This window comes from Engraulis encrasicolus, chromosome 23 (assembly GCF_034702125.1).
Source record: "Engraulis encrasicolus isolate BLACKSEA-1 chromosome 23, IST_EnEncr_1.0, whole genome shotgun sequence".
Classification (NCBI taxonomy): Eukaryota; Metazoa; Chordata; class Actinopteri; order Clupeiformes; family Engraulidae; genus Engraulis; species Engraulis encrasicolus.
This window is the reverse complement of record NC_085879.1, coordinates 14825782-14844732: the sequence shown is the minus strand read 5'-3', so window position 1 is coordinate 14844732 and position 18951 is coordinate 14825782. Positions and strand designations below refer to the sequence as shown.

The 18951-nt window shown below is 42.1% G+C and overlaps 2 protein-coding genes across 2 annotated transcripts; both read right to left on the bottom strand.

Moving 5' to 3' along the window:
* Positions 1–4676: 4676 nt before the first annotated feature.
* On the bottom strand, positions 4677–10305 carry zgc:153018 (Transmembrane protein 179-like). The gene is made up of 4 exons (XM_063189671.1): positions 9590–10305; positions 9303–9440; positions 8185–8263; positions 4677–4965 (listed from the first exon to the last, which is right to left on the bottom strand). Exons 1-4 carry the CDS (start codon positions 9910–9912, stop codon positions 4747–4749), a joined length of 759 nt encoding a protein of 252 aa, XP_063045741.1. The 5' UTR covers positions 9913–10305; the 3' UTR covers positions 4677–4746.
* A 1814-nt stretch (positions 10306–12119) lies between these two features.
* Positions 12120–17488, bottom strand: LOC134439724 (interferon-induced very large GTPase 1-like). Its single transcript, XM_063189629.1, has one exon. It carries the CDS (start codon positions 17341–17343, stop codon positions 12652–12654), a length of 4692 nt encoding a protein of 1563 aa, XP_063045699.1. The 5' UTR covers positions 17344–17488; the 3' UTR covers positions 12120–12651.
* Between the last annotated feature and the right edge of the window lie 1463 nt (positions 17489–18951).

Genomic DNA, 18951 nt, shown 5'->3' with positions numbered 1-18951 from the left:
CAGTAACATGTGTCGTGATCATTATCCCAGTTGTCAATTTTATAGACCGGACAGACTAGCATAGACCTGTGACTTTACCCATGGGAGGGTAATGTGGTTGTGGTGGGGCCCTCCACAATATCATACAGATGGGATTCAGTGGAGTCGTTTGTTGAATCTGGATGTGAACTTTACCATTTCTGAAATCATAATCATTAATGTGAACATAACATTGTCTGCACGTTTTACTGCAAGCCAACTTGTAGAGGAGCACAAGGAGAGGAGAAACAAGCCATTGCCTCTGTGGTCATCATATAGTCTAGTGATACAGGTGGATAGTTTCTTTAAGCTAGTTATTCATTTAGTTCGGCAGTTTCAACAACATAGTTTATGCCTCGCATTGGTGACAAACACGAAAGACTGGTCTAAAATAAATGGCTGTAAACAGTTCTGCTGCGGCACTATGTACCATAGACACGAAGGCTGCATTGCCTCTCTCCACTCATGAACACAAGCTTGAGCTTGAGACCAGGAACGCCCCCTACCCAATACATACAATGTAATGGGGACGCAATTCTGGGCCCCCTATTTCCCTGGGCCCGAGACGATAAGTGTCATTTGGAACACCGATGTCAATCTACAGTAATCGCCTTACTAAAAGATACATGCCCTCTTTCCAGAAAAAAACTATCAACCCAGTGTTTCTGAAATTAAAGTGAAACTGTATGAAACTCTTACACAGAACAGTGCATTTTTCTTCGTTTTAAGCTTTATGCAAACGTTCAATGTGCAGCATTGCTTAAAGCCCCCAACAACAAAAATGAAAAATGGGTTAACAGAAAAACATTTTTTTTTCAGTTTGCAGAATGTGCTATGTCCTACTAGGGACATTTCTATCTTGGAACATCTTGGCATATTTTAATCACATTTTCACACAGGCAAACATCTGTGCATGCCAGATGCCATCCCAAGTAGGCTCAGTCTATATTTAGGCTGTGTAATGTTCTACTACCACCGCAGCTGTCCAAAGCTGTTATTTGTGGCTTATAGCCATCAGAGTACAGAAGATACTGGCAAACAATTTGATTAGTACAACATGAAGATGTTATGAAGATCATGTATGCAAGAAAATGAATTGACCTGAATACTGTACATTTTCAAAGTGGAGCTACAGTGTGCTGACTTCTTCTCTTTCCACTACAAGAAGAAGAGTGCAAGAAAATGCACTTTTGAATGACATTTAAACAATAGATTTAAAAAGCTTTGCATTTCAAATCCCACTAATTATTTCAGCACTACAATACTGGTAAGGAGACTTTATTGCTGTTTGAGTGTGTAGGCCTTGATAACTTGGCCATATGACATGCATGTGAATAATGTGCATCATTAATGCATAGGCCCTAATAGACTATTGCCTTGTATTATGACAACTTAAAGGTTTTTGTTCTTTCACAATATAATCAGCATCATCCGCAAAAAGAAATAAACGCCACTGACGATTAATGCTTAAATCCTTGCAGTTTATGATTTATTCACATTGTAAACAATTAAGAAAGCATTTCAAGAGAATTGATAAATAACAACCTGTATAAACCAACACAAAACATACACATTCATAAATAACCATATTCTTACATATCGATATACTATACTGAAATCCAGCATATTTTCAATTCCGGTGTTTTCTTATCAGTTGTCTGTGTGTCAATGCCCTACCCGCAGTGTTGCTAGATGTGTCTGATCAAATCCCGCCCAAAAGGTTCTCAAAAACCGCCAAAATGCGCTAAACTCCGCCCAATTTCAACAAATTCCATTGGTTTCTATGGGCACAAAACTGCAGAGAAAAACGCCAAATGGCCATTTTTTCCCTGTTTTTTTCCCCCACATACGGCCATCCCAAGCAGCCCAATTGGGCGGGTAACTGCCCAATCTGGCAACACTGCCTACCAGGGTCTGGGGGTCCGGGATCATATGTCCTTGCAGGGAATCTTTTACTTAGAATCCTGTAGACAGTCTCCCATTCTCCCCAGCTACAGGCACTCAAGCACATTAGTACCACTTAGAGCAAACCCCAAGTGACCTTCCCCTGGAGTTGTTTGGCTCTACACAGACAACGTCATACATTAAAAACCCCTTCATACCATGTTAGGAGGACAGCTACTTGGATCTTGCTACTTGATAGCCTACTTCTACAACTACTATAGTTTTCTTCCACTAGCTAAGAAAGCAAAAATACCATCTTAGGTTGCATTAAAGTCACATCAGAAGAGCATGCCTCTGATTTGAGACTGTTTTCAGGATGTTTACAGGAACCGGTACCATTTGGCCAAGACCCTTCATCCTTCATTTGGGAATAGTTGCACAGAAGTCATACATTTAAAGAACATGTTTTCAAGTGCTACACATCAGTTAACGAAACAATGTTCTTGTCGTTTGCAAGACAAAATCAGTCACACAGTGCATCACAAGTGTAAAATGGACAAACTTCTAAATTCAGTGTCTTTCAGAAAACAGACAATTATAATAATGTGTTCTTAGGTGCGAGAGTAAAGAGCTGAATGTGTCCCGTCCTGGCACATTGTACCTTTGGCATTCTACTGGTCATGCAGGCAAATTGAACCAACTCGAGTGGTGAAGCCAGGCAAAAAACGGTAATAATAAAAAGTATGTTGAACACCCATTTCTCGGCAAATGAGGAGTGGATTTTACATGAAAGGGATAATACACTTCACATGTCTATTTCAATTTAAGTCACCAGCATGTGTAGACTGCTGTTCTGTCAGAGTGGACTCAACTTTGCTTTTGCTGCTTTCTCTTCCATCATGCATCACCAGCGTGAAGCCAGAAAACCTCAGACATCCACCTCAACCAGTTTGGGTGCTGCACACACCCCACCCCCCGTCCCCAAAAAAGAGGCAGTACAAATCCTCAACAATAAACTGTCCACATAAAAAGGTTTGTGTTTTTCAATTCAGTTCAAACATTTTGTGCATGGCTTCAACCCATTTGTCAGAGGACATCTGCTGAAGGGTGCATGCCCAAAATGTGTTTACTAAGAAAAATGAAATGAGAATGACTAGGCAATAAAGAGTGTGTATGGGGTGTTTGACTAGACGAGGACAGTAGGCACATGGGAGAGGTGTACGAGCAGCAGGTTGTGCTTGGCATGTGGGAGAAGAGTACAGTATTATGAAGGCATGTGAGAGAGAGGTGTATGACTAGATGAGTACGATAGGCATCTGTGAAAGGTGTACCAGCTACAGCATGACACGATGGGGATGATAGATGTCGATAGGGAAGAGGTGAAGAGAGGTAGGGAGAGGTGAATATGCACTGGATCAGTGTAGGGCTGTCCCGACGATTCGACGTAATCGATTACGTCGATTGCGTAAATAAATCGAAGTGTTCAACATACCGTCGATTGCATGATTTGCGCAAAAAAAAAAAAAAAAAATTTTTTTTTTTTTTTTTTCTTTTTTTTTTTACGATTTCCGTTTTTGTTAAAAACAATTTGAATTACGATTTCCTTAGCATTTTCCTCCTGGAGTAAATGCATCCTATAGAGAAAACCACAAGTGCTTGAAAGACAGGGATCACAAGTCTAGTCAAGTTGTAGTAGTTAACTTGGGTTTGGGAGCGATATAAAAAACCGTCAGAGAAGGGACAGTTTTAATTGACACAGCAGAGGAGACATCGGGCTGCATATAGAAATAATGAATGCTAATATAGACATACATGTGTAATATGTTGTTCAGCCCTTTTAATGGGAGGAATTGTGACCAGCACCCCTCATGTAGAATGTGTGCGCCTGTGTGGGGGAAAAGGCATAGCCTACCCTCTTAGACCCTTTTTGTCTATGCGTTAACAATTTCACAGTGCTCTTAAATTCTTATCTCTGCTCCTATTTTGTTTTATTATTTTTTTCATTACATAGACCCCTGCATGAGGGACGAATGAAACTGTGTTGTAAACATAAATGATTCACTGTACTGTATTTTTAAAATATAAATGACAATGTACTACTATTATATATACACATGTCATGGGTAAAATCTTATGTAGCCTTGTTTGTCAAAATATAAGTGGCTGAAATGCAGGCCTAGGCCTATAGTTTCTCCATGCGCCAATGTCATACTATACTCATTGTTTTGCATTTACGCTAAGTGAATAAGTGATTTGAACTGAAACAAATAGATATATTAGGCCTGTATTTATTAGTCTGTGACTAATTTATAAAATGTCCCCTTTTTTAGAAATCATTGTCCTAATAGGCCCTAGGTGCACTCTGCTTTATTTGTCTATTATTTTTCAGGTCAAAATTAAGTGGCATATCACAGTTTTTGCCTTCCAAAAAAAATAAAAAATAATCGCGACTATTCGAAAAAAATAGTTGATAGAATAATCGGGAGAAAAATAATCGTTAGGGACAGCCCTAGACCAGTGTTTCCCAACCAGGGGTACGTGTACCACTGGGGGTACGCGAGCACACCTCAGGGGGTACACGGAAATATGTAATAATAACAAATACATTGACTGTAGTCACATTGGGATAGAGCAACAGAACATGAGTGAGGGCGAGGGGGTACATGTCATATGACAAAATGGCTTAGGGGGTACCCAGGACAAAAATGGTTGGGAAACACTGACCTAGATGACTAGAGCAGTACAGTAGGCGTCTGGGAGAGGTCTGTGACTAGACCACTACAATAGGGGTCTGGGAGAGGTGTATTAGGGAAGTATAGGGAAACGTGAGTATGGACTGAATGACTAGACCACAACAGAAGGCGCATCTGAGAAGTGTGCGGGCTGCAGCGTGAGCTGGGCGTGCTGGATGAAGGCGCAGTCGCAGTAGGCCTGTCCCAGCAGAAGCTCCCTCTCCTTGGGCAGGCACGGCCCCGTCATGTGCTGGCTGTGGGAGTGGTACAGACGCAGGAAGGAGAGCACCACGTGGACCAGCCACAGCCCCGTCACACACCACAGCGCTCCCTGAGGGGGGAAATAACAAAATTGATAATATTAGTGATCAACCATCAACCATCATCACCCACCACAGAGCACCCTGAAAAGGAAATAACAATATTATTATTATTAATAATAATAATAATAATAATATAATAATAATCGTCATCTTCATCATCATCATCATCATCATCATCAGCCGCAGGTCTGTCACACACTCCACAGAGCTCCTTGAAAGGGATATAATAATACTACTATTAATAATGTGAATCACCATCATCAGCATCAACACCATTATAACTTTATTAATTTTAATAGTTAATTAGCTAATTGTTAATAATTGACAATAATGCACTTCATTTATACTACTACTACTACAACTGCGGCTGCTGCTACTGCTACTACTACTGCTACTAACAGCAACAACAGCAACAACAACAACAACAACAACAACAACAACACAGCAGGAGTTCAATTGAGTAGAGAAGTCTAACTTTATTAATACCCAAAGGGAAATGAGGGTATCTTGCTGCCGCTCAGGACGGCACACCCAGAAATTAGACTCAGTGCAGCATAACGTTAAGTGAGGTGAGAGGAAAAAATCCCATGCCTCCACATTATAAAATTATAACATTGAGATATAACTCTAAAAAACTTCAGCAGACATAGGCAACATATACTGTACAAGACATCCCAAGACAAACAGAAAGCACAAACAGATGAAGAGTTGGAGGGGAGCAGAAAGACAGCTTCACAAAAATAAAATAAAAGGTAAATAAAAAATCGAAACACAAGATCATCATATGTACTGTATATGTGTATACCTATGAATGTATGTATACAGTATGATTCTCAATACCTTGACAGCAACAGAACAATAATGTAAACGCACAAAATATTGGCTGAGAAAACGTTTAGATAAAAAACCCTTACTGTGACATTAGATTAGAAGATCCATAAAAGCAAAGCATGAGTGGGCAATCTTATGTAAGGACTTGAAGTTCATAAATTGTGAGTTGCGTAATATATTATTGTATATGTTCAGCTTCAAAAACAGTCAGTTGAATAAACAATCTCTGACTGTAGGCTGAAAGTTAATGTTTTGGAGGTTTCACCAGGCAAACCGTGTTGATTACGTCACTATAATTTCCTTACTATAAGTTTGTTGATATCAGAATGGCAATGACCAAGTCAAAATGTATGGATTAGGGCTCTGTGTAATCTCACGGTAGTGTACTACTGTGGAACTTACATTTTCTCAACCAATAGTGAATAGTGTTCCACTTGCGGAACAGTACACATTTTAAGGCTACTCATATCTAGATCACAGAGGCTAAGTTCGACTTTTGATGATGGCTCTGCTTGCCTGCTAACCCAGCAATATAATGGACCACTGCATACATATTTTATGGAATGTACACTAAGTGTTTTAAGAGGCAAATCCATTTGACAACAACAACCATCTCTGCAGGAAACACTATAGCCTCAAAATGCGTAGAACGGTTCATTATTGATTGAAAAGAAAACTTCCTAACATCAGAGGTAGTCAAAGTAAAAGTAGAAGTGAAAAAACAAAACCTGCCCTAGTTTCCTTCCAGCACAAGTAACTTCACGGAGTAACTGATCGGCAGGTGCTAGAGCGATGTGCCCGAATCTGCGCTGACTGGATCAAATTTGGGAGTTTTGATTTTATTTTTCAGTAACAACAACATCTAGCCACCTCATTAGGTGCAATGGAATTACTGGTGTAACCGCTATGTAACACCATGTGCTACTTACGCCATAAATTTACTGGTAGCCTACTTTTACTTTGGCCCTCTCTGCCTTACACTGTACTACACTATAGGCCTACATAAGGTAATAATGCAATTCTGCTCATAAAGAGCCACTATTACAAGGTTGTATTAAATGGTAATAACCAAGTCTGTGACTTTAAGACCTTGATTACACATGTGCAGATATTTTTTTTAATTCGTTCTCATATTTTGATCTCGGTTACACGGCATGTTGATCATCATTGTGACGTGTGTTTTAGGGACCTAGAACTCTATTTACATGTAAACAAAGGCCTTAACCCCTTAGCACAGAGCCTATGTTATAACCCTACTGTCACCAAAATTGTAATGGTTATGTCAGAGAGAGTAGAGAGAGAGGTTCCATTGGCCCATTGTTTCCTGGTTCTATTATTGGGGGGGAAATCCCCCTTTAGGCAGACCTAGGCAGACCTAAGGACTGTTCTATTTAATGCTAGGAGTATTATGACACGCCCCTTTAGGCAGACCGGAACCTGGTCACATTAGGTGCCCATAGAAACCTATTATGTTGGCATATCCCTATACTTAAAGAATCTCTGGTTATGTCTGTTAATATGTTGCTAAGGCTCTCTGTAGTGTCATAGCAACATTGTTATGATGTAGTTAAGTATTTTCAGCAAGTAGTGAATAAGCCCGCCGGCAACCCCATCTGCAGTAAGAGGCTACCGGATGCACTTACAAAAATATCCATGTGCAGGAAGAGGTTAATGCATTTGAAGCTGGCAAAGAGACTAATGGATAACAGCAAAGTCAGACCAAAGTCAGACCAACGATTGGCCTGGATGTCTGCTGGAGCCGGACATTGCCTCTTACTTTGTACAAAGTTATTTGGAGGCCTGAGCTTCAGGCAAGGGCTCAGGACGGACCACACAGAACAGAACACAGAGGCACACACAAAGGCAACTTTGATGCTTTAAGAGAAAACAAATGAAATCACAACACAGCAGTTTCCGGTGGGAATTGCAACCTAATCGAAGGAGAACAATGAACGTGGAGAAGAAATAGTCTGATATGATAAGTCATCATACATCATACAGTAGGCCTACATATATCTGTATCTTTCATCACAAAATACATATACAAATACAAATGAAGTTAGCAACAGAATCATGGACATGACAAACACAGGCAAACACAAACACACACAGGCACGCATACGCACACAGGCAATGTGTGTGCACGCAGGCACACACACAGACGAGCAGAAAACAGACATGATTAATTACACCTGATATACAGTATACTGTATTTTATCACAAAAAGACACATTTCAGTCATCACACACAGTTGTTGTGCTTGTCTGTCTTGTCTGTGCCTGTGCGCACACACACATACAAACACACACACACACACACACACACACACACACACACACACACACACACACACACACACACACACACACACACACACACACAATAGGCCTACATACCTGTGCACAGGAGAGCTCTGAGTAAAAGGAGGTGGTGTCTACATCCAGGTACATGGGTATGGACTGAGATTCTGCACAGCTGAGGAAAACACAGAGGGCTGCACTTCAGGGATATCAAACAAAAAAAGGGCCCAAATCTGGCCAGTGGAGTCATTTTATTCAGCCCACGAAATCAATGCATGCGTTTAACAAACACAAACGTGTATTACAGTAGACACCATTAATGTATAGTGCAACAACATTTGAACATGAAATTTGCTGTGTCACAGGAATATCAGTGGGTCCAGGCCAATGTGCAGACACATTTCAGCTACCATACAGTGTGATGGGAAAGGGTGCGTGTGAAATTCAACTTGGGTATTAAGTGCATGCACGCACGGTTTTAGTACACTTTTAAAAGTAATTATTGAATTTGGCATGCGACCTCATTCCAGATTTTAATTTGGGCCCTCAGTCAATATGAGTTTGGCAGCCCTGCTGTAGATGATAAAAACACATCTTGCAATTTATATGACCATGGATGACGTTGCCTTGTGACAATGCCTTGTGAAAAGTTGTGCTTTTTTGCAGAATTGCAGTGGCCTACATTCGTGTCCAACTCACTGCGTAATGCAGTATGTTTGCAGTTTGCCATGGTGGCTTCGTGCCCTAGCCAGGCCGTGCCCTCCTAGTGACACAACACCTTCAGCGTGTCTTACAAGTCTCGAAGAGATTTGAAAGTCGATGATAATCAGGCTATTCGTGCCCTGCACCATTGCCTAATGCTTTAGTAAGTCAGTGTTTCCCAACCAGGGGCATGTGTACCACTAGGGGTACGCGAGGACACTGCAGGGGGTACAATGCATGGAGCATAGTCACACTGCAATATAGAAAAAGTGATGTGAAAAAATTAGTTAGGGGGTACTCATGGCACAATGAAAAGGCTTAGGGGGTACACAAGACAAAAAAGGTTGGGAAACACTGCTGTAAGTAATGCCAATAATGCAGTATTCACATCACGTCATGGCATGCAATGGCATAGTTGATCAACTTGGACATAGGCCTATCAGCTCAAGCTGAATACATTAGGCTATATATTTATCATTTCTATGTGTTCTATTTGTAACAGTTCAGCTTACCTGTATGGACGAGAGCCGTATTCTGTCACAACGTCACACCAGGACATGAGTCCCAAAGACAGAGTGACACTCGCCCCACCGGACAGGAACAGCATACAGAGGCTCAGGAGTAGTGTGAGGAAAGCTGAGAGCAGGGTACTGAAACAGAAAGAGGCGCAAAGGCATACGTGCCAATTGAATAACGGGTTTGAAGTCATATGAAGCCCACAAATGCAATGTAGCCAGCCAAAGAAGTCGTGCATCGCACTAAACACTTAACATGTTGATTATAACGGCGCAATACATACTCATCGTGTCTGCCGTGGAGGTAGAACAAGCTTCGCCACCCCTGGGCTGCTCCATAGAACACGGTGAACACGCCGACGAATGTCGCGAACTGACAGGCGGCGAAGGGACCCCACTGTTGGATCACCAAGTGAGTCACCTCGTTCGAGTCCCCGGCGGTCAGTGTTTGGTTCTCTGTGCGCCAAAAGCCCTGGCTGAACAGCGCACATCTCCCTTTGAACGCAGAACCGTTCAGCGCAATGGGTATCACCACTAGAAGTCCAGCGAATACCGAAAGGGTGTGGGCAGCGCAGTGAGTAAGCAACAGTCGGCGATCCAGCTCCATGTTCCAAGTTCAGACGAGAAGGCCCACTATGAAGAAAGTCCAATAGCCTAATGTTGTACTACAGAACTAAATACCCGGTTCCCCGATCAGATCATTCTTCAGTCGTGCTTCAAAATGTCACAATTTCGCCGGGGTTCCAGCTAGATTCCTGTTACACAACGGACTGCCTCATGAATCCTATCTGTCTGACACAGATTTGGGGGCGCGCACACGAGATGTAGCCTACGCACACTCGATTCGTGTCCTATAAATAGAACTAGGCTCCAGTAGTTTCCCCACGTCGATTCTTATATTAAAATAGCTTATATTCGGAGCAACATAGACCTTGAGTAGAAATATCGCATTTGCTGCGCAGCGTAACGGTTAAAATGTATCCAAAGTCTGAAAAGGCTGCAGTGCAGTCGGATGCGTTGATGATAGGTGGGTGGGGCTACAATGTAAGGGTAGGTCTACGACACATTCCATCGGTTAGTGGGAGTAAAAATATGGGTTATGAATGGATGAGCTACGTGCATTTTACGCACCCTAACAGAACAAGAGCGGGAAAAAATGATTTTAGCATTAGGGGAGAACAGAAAATCAAAGAGTGAGTTAGAGAGAAGAGAGAGATAGATGTTTATCCTAATAAAATAGGCCTATAAATATAGGCCTAGGCTTGGATGAAATGTTCTGTATGATGCTAGTTCTTTGTATCTTTGCAACCTTTGTCTGATGCTTAGGCTATTTGAGGTTAGGCCTATATATTGGCGAGGCCTAACACAACATAAAACTGTATCCGACTTTACAAATAATCAAGGTTTGTAACCTAGCTTACAGAATGATAAAACACTCCCACTTTTGAGAAAACGGAGTTTTTGTCACCCTCCTAAATGTTCTATCAATAATTCCATAATGCACAAATCATCGCAGAGGAGCGTTTGTGACCCCGAGAAGCCGTGATTCAGAAACTCACCAGTGGATGGCAGCACGTGGCTTATTTAGTTTCCGTTGCAATTCTAATGTTACATTACATTACATAACACTTAGCTGACGATTTTATCTAAAGCTGCATACATAAAGCTGTATATATACCTTGCTTAAGGGCACTTCAGCCATGAATAAAGGTGTATGGAGAGGTAAGGGTGGGATTCAAACCTGCAACCCTCTCATCTTAAGACCACCTCCCTATTAGGCCAGGCCGTGTGTTGTATTGCTTTAACCCTATTGTATTGAAGGTAAAGGGAAGCATACACTTGTCATTTCATAAATTTAGATATTCCAGCAAATATTCACTTTGTTACTAATTAATTAAAAAATGGCCCTGTGAAAAGGTCATTTTGACACCAAAGAGCAAAAGCTTGGGCTAGATCCCGAGTAGCACCCCTTCTTTACACATGACTGTTGACTGGCAATGTCCATGAGGTGATGAGAAACAATAAAGCCCCAATACACAAAAGTCCACAACATTTGCTCTTGTCAGAGTTTTTTTTATTTTTACTAGAGTGTTTATTGTCATATTTTGTTTGAGTTTTACTGTTTGGGAGTTTGACAGTAATTGAGTGGGAGAGAGCGTACATGGAGGAAATCTACAATGAATTTTAAATCAAGTGTACGGTACAGAAGATGCAAATGGTCCATAGCTACTTTTTGTGTATATATATATATATATATATATATATATATATATATATATATATATATATATATATATATATATATATATATACAATATGTGTACATATAGGCATTTGTACTGTATGGAATATAAAGCTAAAATGCAAAACCCAAATGCAAATAAAAAAACTCAAATGAAAATCAGAACTTTGAACCCTCAACCCTAAAATCCCCAAAAGAAAAATAATAAACAAAACAATATTCTTTGAGTCTCAAAATCTTTTCTTTTCACTATTATTAAAACACACAGAAGTTCAGTTTAAAATATATTTCTGAGGCTTTCTGGTCCTTTATTGGAAAGAATAGCATGAGATTAGTATGAGAATAAAATGAACAGTATGAGACTGGAAACAACCTGGAGATACATGGTAAAGGCAGAGATTCTTTAAGTGAGATATGCCAATGTAATATGTTGCTATGGGCACCTAACATGACCAGGTTCCGGTCTGCCCTAAGGGGCGTGTCATAATGCTCCTAGCATTGAATAGAACAGTCCTTAGGTCTGCCTAGGTCTGCCTAAAGGGCAGTAGAAATTGTAGAACCCGGAAACAATGGGCCAATGGAACCTCTCTCTCTCTACTCTCTCTGGTAAAGGGTTGGGAAATTACCCAGGTCATATACTGTAGTCGTGCATAGACAGGGTATTACAGGGTGCACTAGCACACTGTGACACAGCACCACCAAACAAGAGGAAATTTAAACCCAACCCACAAATTAAGTAAGAGATTATGACATGATTATGAATGATTATGATATAGACGATAATGACTTTATACATGCATCCCATCCAACATTAGAAACCATTGGCAAGAACGAGTGAAAGTAGTCTGCCGAAAATCTACGAATAAATTTGGGATTACCTAAATTAGGCCCTATACATAATTTTCAGGATCTGTTAGGAAGTTAAAGTATGTTTAAGTCAAGCACATTCTGACTCTGCTATATGTAGTTGTTCTTCTTGTGACATCAAAATTAATGAACTGCTTCTAGATCACGTTTATAACTAATTCTTCCTCACATTGTAATTTTGGTATTTTGTGATGGTTGACATTTGGGGAGAATATGAATCTGATGAAACTATGCCAGTCAGTTCATATTGTAAATCTCTTTCAAGACCTGATCTACATTTTTCTTTTTAATGTCGCTCCATGCTGCGGGTACATCTCCAGGATTAGCCTTGTACTCCTTAGCAAACTGCTCGTTGAATGTTGCCATCACATATTTCCAGTAATCCGAAGCTTCTCTGAAGCTGTCTGGTTGGATGTGCCAGTCGGGGAAGATTTCCATGTACTTTGCGTACGGGTGGTACTGGCCGTCTACATCATTGAGAAACTCTGCGTCGCTGACTACAAGAGAGGAGCAGATATCGCTCACGAGTTTGTCACCGTCTCCGTACCGCCAGCCTCCGAGCCCCTGCGGTCTGTGAATCGAGGCAAAATGCGTCTCGTGCTCTTTCCCGCCCGCCTCACACGGTGCCATGCAGAACGGACACTGACGCCCGCAGCCAATCACTCGCCTGAACAGCTCGTCTTGCGGCTTCATATCCGCACTGTCAAGCTTGGAGCCAATCGGCATGTCCTTCAAGGAGATCAGTAAGTCCAGTTGCAGCTCCTGAACAGATAAGATCAGCCACTTGATAAACTGATCCGATTTTGACGTGTTAAAAACCAGAGAGTTCAAGAGAGTGTCTTCTGGGATGGCCAGGTGGTCTTTCAAAGTGGTGCAAATGCTGTTGATGATGTCGGTTACAGTGCTTGATGTCGTTGCATCTTTCTGTGCTTCAGAAATGGCTTCTGTTATTTTTGTCATGATGCCTGTAAGACGCCTGTCCTCCAGTTTAAACATCAGGTCTTCAGGACAAAGCACTGAGATCTGGTCAGATATCCAGTTTTTGACAAACGTCTCGTAAAAGCGAACATAACGCACATAATCGTTGAAGTTGGACTCGTCCAGAAGTTGTTTCAGAACTGCGAACTGAAATGAAGTACGGGAATTGAAACCAAAGGCCTTTTCAGAAGACAACATTACCTCAATGATGTCACCTCCAAGATGTTTGGCAAGGTATGCCTTTATGGCTGGTTTGAGGCAAGAGGATGTAAATTCGTCAGCTTTCCTCTGAGACTGGTCTCGCTCGTGAAAGATATCCTCGAAATCCATCCAATATTTCTCTTTGCTCTCCTCATGGCATCTGTGCAAGTCATTTCTTTTCAAGAAGCGATCATGCATTTTCTGGAATTCCCTGGCTGCACTGGCGCAAACATGTAGCGTCAAAGATGTTTCAAATTCCTCTGTTATTTTGAAGTACTTTGGGCGTTGCATTTTTATTTCCCCATCTATCTTGTTCAAAATATCTGTTGTGTAAGTTTCATCATAGTCAACCTCCTTTGAGGTGTACTGAACCACCAGCTGTTCACACGCCACTATGATGATGTCTGCCATTGTTTGCGCTTCGTTAATGGCACTTCGTTTACGGAACTGATTCTTGACAGGCTCATCGCCGTCCTTCTCCACCAGCCCTAGTGTGCTGCTATCATCACTGACTGTGAACGGCTTCATCCCGTACTCATTCAAGTCAACATCAGTTAAGTCTTCAGCAGCTGAACGTCCTTTTCGATGAAGACTGCTGCTTATCTGTGTGTGAACACATAGCAAAACATTTTGTCTTCGAGGTCCTTCGAAGGAAAACTCATTAGCTGTTTCTGCCCATACCTTTTCAAAATCTGATCTCAACTCCTGCTCTGACTTCTGAGATTCACTCTGCTGGCAATCTTCTATCAGCTTCAGCACCCGTTCCTCCACTACAATGAAGAGGTTCTTCTTGCTCGACTCTAGCTTGATCATTCCCTCACGCAGTGAAGCAGCTCGGTCTAAGCGATTGTTGACAGAAGTGTGCAATTCTTTCCTCAAGGATGTGGCATTATTCTCAAAGTCTGACCTATACTGCTTGATGAGCTCAGCACGGCAGCCTGATTGGTTGTAGTAGGAGGCAACTTTGTCCAGAATGCATCTCTCCCCATTGGCAAGCTCAGTCAGTGCATCCTGTTTAAGAAGAGTTAGGAAGCCTTTTATGTCAAGTGACTGTGATGTCCCGGTTTTGGAGGATTTCCCAAAGTTGGAAATGCTTGTTTCAGCTCTTGTCACCCATAAGTGAATGTCTTTTCTGTATTTCCATTCCCACTTACTGAATTCGGTGCACATCTTACTATAAGCATCGGCCACAAAGCTGTGTCTGAAGTTGAACATGAACTTTTCAAACTTCACAGCCTTCCACAGGCTTTCCGTCCACTCGTGGAAATCCTTAACAGTGCTTCTAGATGTTTCACACTCTTTGAGAATACTAATCACATGCTGTTTTAACTCGTAGACAGCTTCGCAGTAACCTACATTTACTGGTGCCATGGGGGTGGTTCCTTGCCAGAGTCCAGGAACGTAAAAACTATCTGTCTCTGGATCGTACATCATCACATCAGTAAACATTCTGTCATTGTCTTTGTTTTCCATTCTGCAGGCCGCCTGTGTCATCTCGTTCAGCTGCTCCAACATAATTTTCCGATCCTTCATGTTCACTCTATGTGCTGAGACATCAGCCACATTTTGGTGGACAAACAGACATCTGAGTCTCTTGCCAACTTCCTTCATCGCGAGGAAGGCGTGAATCCCAATCTGCAAGACATCTTTCATTTCCGTAAAGTTCTCCATTGCGATGTTTGTAATCATCACATCACTGACTCCAACTGCTAGCGTGGCCAACTCATTGTCTTGTTCATTACTGTGATCACGCTGAGTCAGATCTGGAGATTTCAGTCCCTCTGTGTCAATGATCAGTAGAAAGTCACATTTCAGCTCTTCCTTCATGTCGGCTTTGAGTCGAATGAGCACCATGAAAGCCCCTTTTGTGCATCGTCCACCGTTGATGTCAAACTGCACCCCAAACATGGTGTTAAGAAGAGTGGACTTGCCCGTCTTCTTGACCCCTAGAACCGTCACTACCACCATTTTATTATTTGGCTGGACCAGATCATTCAGCTTGGTGAGTAAATCTTTGATCCATCTTATGGGTATGTTAGATGCTTCTCCATCCACTAGCTCAATGGGGAACCCCTCCAACAGCAACTCTGCACAGATTCTGGATAGTGGAAGGATTTGCTTTGCCGATTCTTCACTTTTTGAAAGGATGGTTTCTGATTCGTACAACTGGCCCATTTCACGGAAGAAGTGTTCAATACCCAACAAACTGTCTGCCATCTTCTTATCTTGGAATCCCTCTGTCTGTTTTGATGACCGGCATCTCTCCTGGTCTCTACACTGCTCTCTAAGCATTGAGTGGGACTTGCTGCTTAGACTGTCTAGGCTCATCCTCAACCATTTTAGGAAGTACATTCTCTCTAACCCTGGCGTTGACACTGCCTGAATGAAAGTGGTCATTGCCACTGATGTGTCCAGCTGTCTTTGCTGCTCTCGGAGTTCTCTTTCCTTTATTCTGAGATCACTTTTATACTTCTCAATGTCCTGATTTTCAGCCTTTTTCAGAGTGCACATCTCCTTCTCCACGCTTGACAGCTCCTTCCAGAAATATCCCTGCAAGGGAAGTTGCTCCTTTTTGAACTGTTCTATGTCTTGTATCTGTGAAATTATTGTGTCTGAATTTCTCTTGGCATTCTGGCATTCCGGTGAGTATTCATCCAAAAGGATTCCTAAGTCATTGGCCACTGTGGTCATGTTCTCCAGGGCCATTTTTTGTGGATTACTTTTTATCACGTCTGCTACCACTGAGCGAAGTGTCTTGACGAAGTTGGCATCATTCTTTTTGTCTTTGAGAATTACATTCTTCTTGCTCAGCCCTAAACGCTTGGCACAGTCTTTTAAGTCCCTGTACTTGTAGGTGCTGCTCTCTGTATTGCACACTAGAAACAGTTCTGTGTTGGCCTGCTGACTGCAAAGCACCTCACAATCCGCCTGCAAATCATTCACAAACACAAACACTGCTGTGGACTTCTGACAAAGGAAACGGTACTGAGTCTCACATTCACTGATGTCACCTCTCAAATTGGCCACAGCCACTGGCTCTGGGAAGATGTCAATGCTCTTTTTCCCACATGGAAGATACCAGCTGATTTCCACCAGGCCGTTTGATATCATTCGCAAAGAATCACCCAACTCCATGTTGCGATGAAAAAATGTGTCATTGTACTGCTGGGGGTTGCTGAGTAACATGTTGAAGGTGTGGGACTTTGATGTTTTGCTCTTACCCAGTCTTACAAAAGACACTATTGGGAGCTCCAAGCCAGCTAATCTCTCCTCTACAAATCCCTTGGGGTCTGGTAATGAATGTGGTCTGTATCTCTTCACAATGTCCCTCACTGTCCAAAGCAGGAACGTCATCTGTTTGGTGTCGCAGTTTGGCAGAATCAAAGGAACAGAGAACTGGCATAGAGACATTTTACGAGCAAGTTCCTGCTGCAGAAAGGGATCTGAGCACAGGTAGAGTGCCACTATAATGTCTAATGGGTGCCTGGAACTGACTGGTGCATTATTCTCATTGCTGTCACAACCATTGCCTGATTTATACGTCTTATCATCATCTGACAGGTCAAGGATAGCAGATCTAGCAGACACAATTGCATTTATGATGCCTAAAGGGTGTCTGTAACCGACTGGCACTTTCTCCTCGTCATCATCGCTGTCCCACTCTGACTGTTCTGATTGGTAAAGGTCAACATCATCATCATTATCTGACATGTCTAGTTTAACCGACCTGGCAGTCAAATTTGTCATCATTAGCCTCTTTAGAAAGACCCATGCAAGTGTGGAGTGTGAATGGGTTGGTTCATCTGTGACACTGCCCTTGCCAATCTCCAAGACTGAGCTGATTGTGAGCTTCCCGGGGTAGAAACTTTTCAAACCTAGCTCCTGCAGTAGAACTGTCAGCGGCGAAGCTATTGGGAAAACAAAGGGAATTCGTAAATGTTTTTGGCAAGGCTGTAGTCTTTGAAAAAAATATGCTTTTTATAATGAAAATGTATGTAGTTACAATGTTGAAGTCTTTCTTACCTGTTGTGAAACTTTGCTTGCCCACTCGTCTCTTTTCTCCATGTTGGAGTTCAGCGTAGACCTCCACAGTGTAGTCAGTTCCTGGTTCCAGATCTGTGATGTCAGCACTGCAGGCCTCAGTGGAGAAGGACTTTGCATCAGACGTTTCAGTGCAGTAGAGGAGCAGGAAGCTGTGTGGAGTCTTCTGGATCTCAGTAGGCACCTGCCAGCTGACTGTTGCACATGATGACCTGATGCTGCTCACAGACACACACTCTGGACCTGAAACCTCTGCAAGGACTGCACCTGGTGTGGTGTGGAACGAAACAATGTGAAATCACATCTAGAACTGTCTTATAACATGTGGAAATGTTCATAGTTATCATGCCATCTTTATGATTGTCAGAAACATCTCCAGTTACTAGTGTGTTGTCTGAAGACCTGAAGTGTAAGGCTTGAGTATATACAGTAAAAGTAAACAATAAAAGCTTTGTTGAGAGAAAGGGGGGGCAAACACAGAGACATTCATTTGCAAATGAAGCAAAGTGGTACAACAAAGAGTTGTAAACAGCTTGTTCCTTGATACAAAAATGCATGGGTTTTCGTGTTGTTATGGAGACACAAGTGATGTTGGTGATTCTCCCTTGCCTGTTGTCAGCCTCTGCGCACCAACTCGCCTGTTTCCTCCATTTTGGAACTCACTGCTTGCAACTGAACCTGTCGTGGAGTAAAATAATGTGAAAACTCAGCTACAAATGGATTATTGCATGAGGAAACATGTCTTAACATGGCATGCATTCGTGACCGGAAAAACATAACACCTGTTTTTTGGTGTTGTTAAGAAAACATTAGAACTTACAATTCTAAAATCATTTTTACCTGTTGTAAAGCTTTGCTTGCCAACTCGTCTCTTTCCTCCATGTTGGAGCTCAGCGTAGACCTCCACAGTGTAGTCAGTTCCTGGTTCCAGATCTGTGATGTCAGCACTGCAGGCCTCAGTGGAGAAGGACTTTGCATCAGACGTTTCAGTGCAGTAGAGGAGCAGGAAGCTGTGTGGAGTCTTCTGGATCTCAGTAGGCACCTGCCAGCTGACTGTAGCACATGATGACCTGATGCTGCTCACAGACACACACTCTGACACTGGCACCTCTGCAGGGACTGGACCTGGTGTGGAATAAAATAATGTGAAGTCACATCACTGACATGACATCTGATATCAAACTGGCTAATTGCATCTGGAAATGTTCTCTCTTTTCTCATGGCACACACTTTTGGAAGTTGGGAACATGTAAAAGTGGGAACATGCTAAATTGATAATTGCTTTGTCTCAAGGAAAGCAAGATATACTGTACTACA

Coding starts and splice junctions, on each gene's coding strand:
- zgc:153018 (XM_063189671.1), bottom strand. CDS start 9,912: ATGGAGCTGGATCGCCGACTGTTGCTTACTCACTGCGCTGCCCACACC. Junction 8,264..9,302: donor TACGGCTCTCGTCCATACAG/GTAAGCTGAACT, acceptor TGTTTTCCTCAG/CTGTGCAGAATCTCAGTCCA. Junction 4,966..8,184: donor CAGAGCTCTCCTGTGCACAG/GTATGTAGGCCT, acceptor TTCCCCCCTCAG/GGAGCGCTGTGGTGTGTGAC.
- LOC134439724 (XM_063189629.1), bottom strand. CDS start 17,343: ATGATGACAAATTTGACTGCCAGGTCGGTTAAACTAGACATGTCAGAT.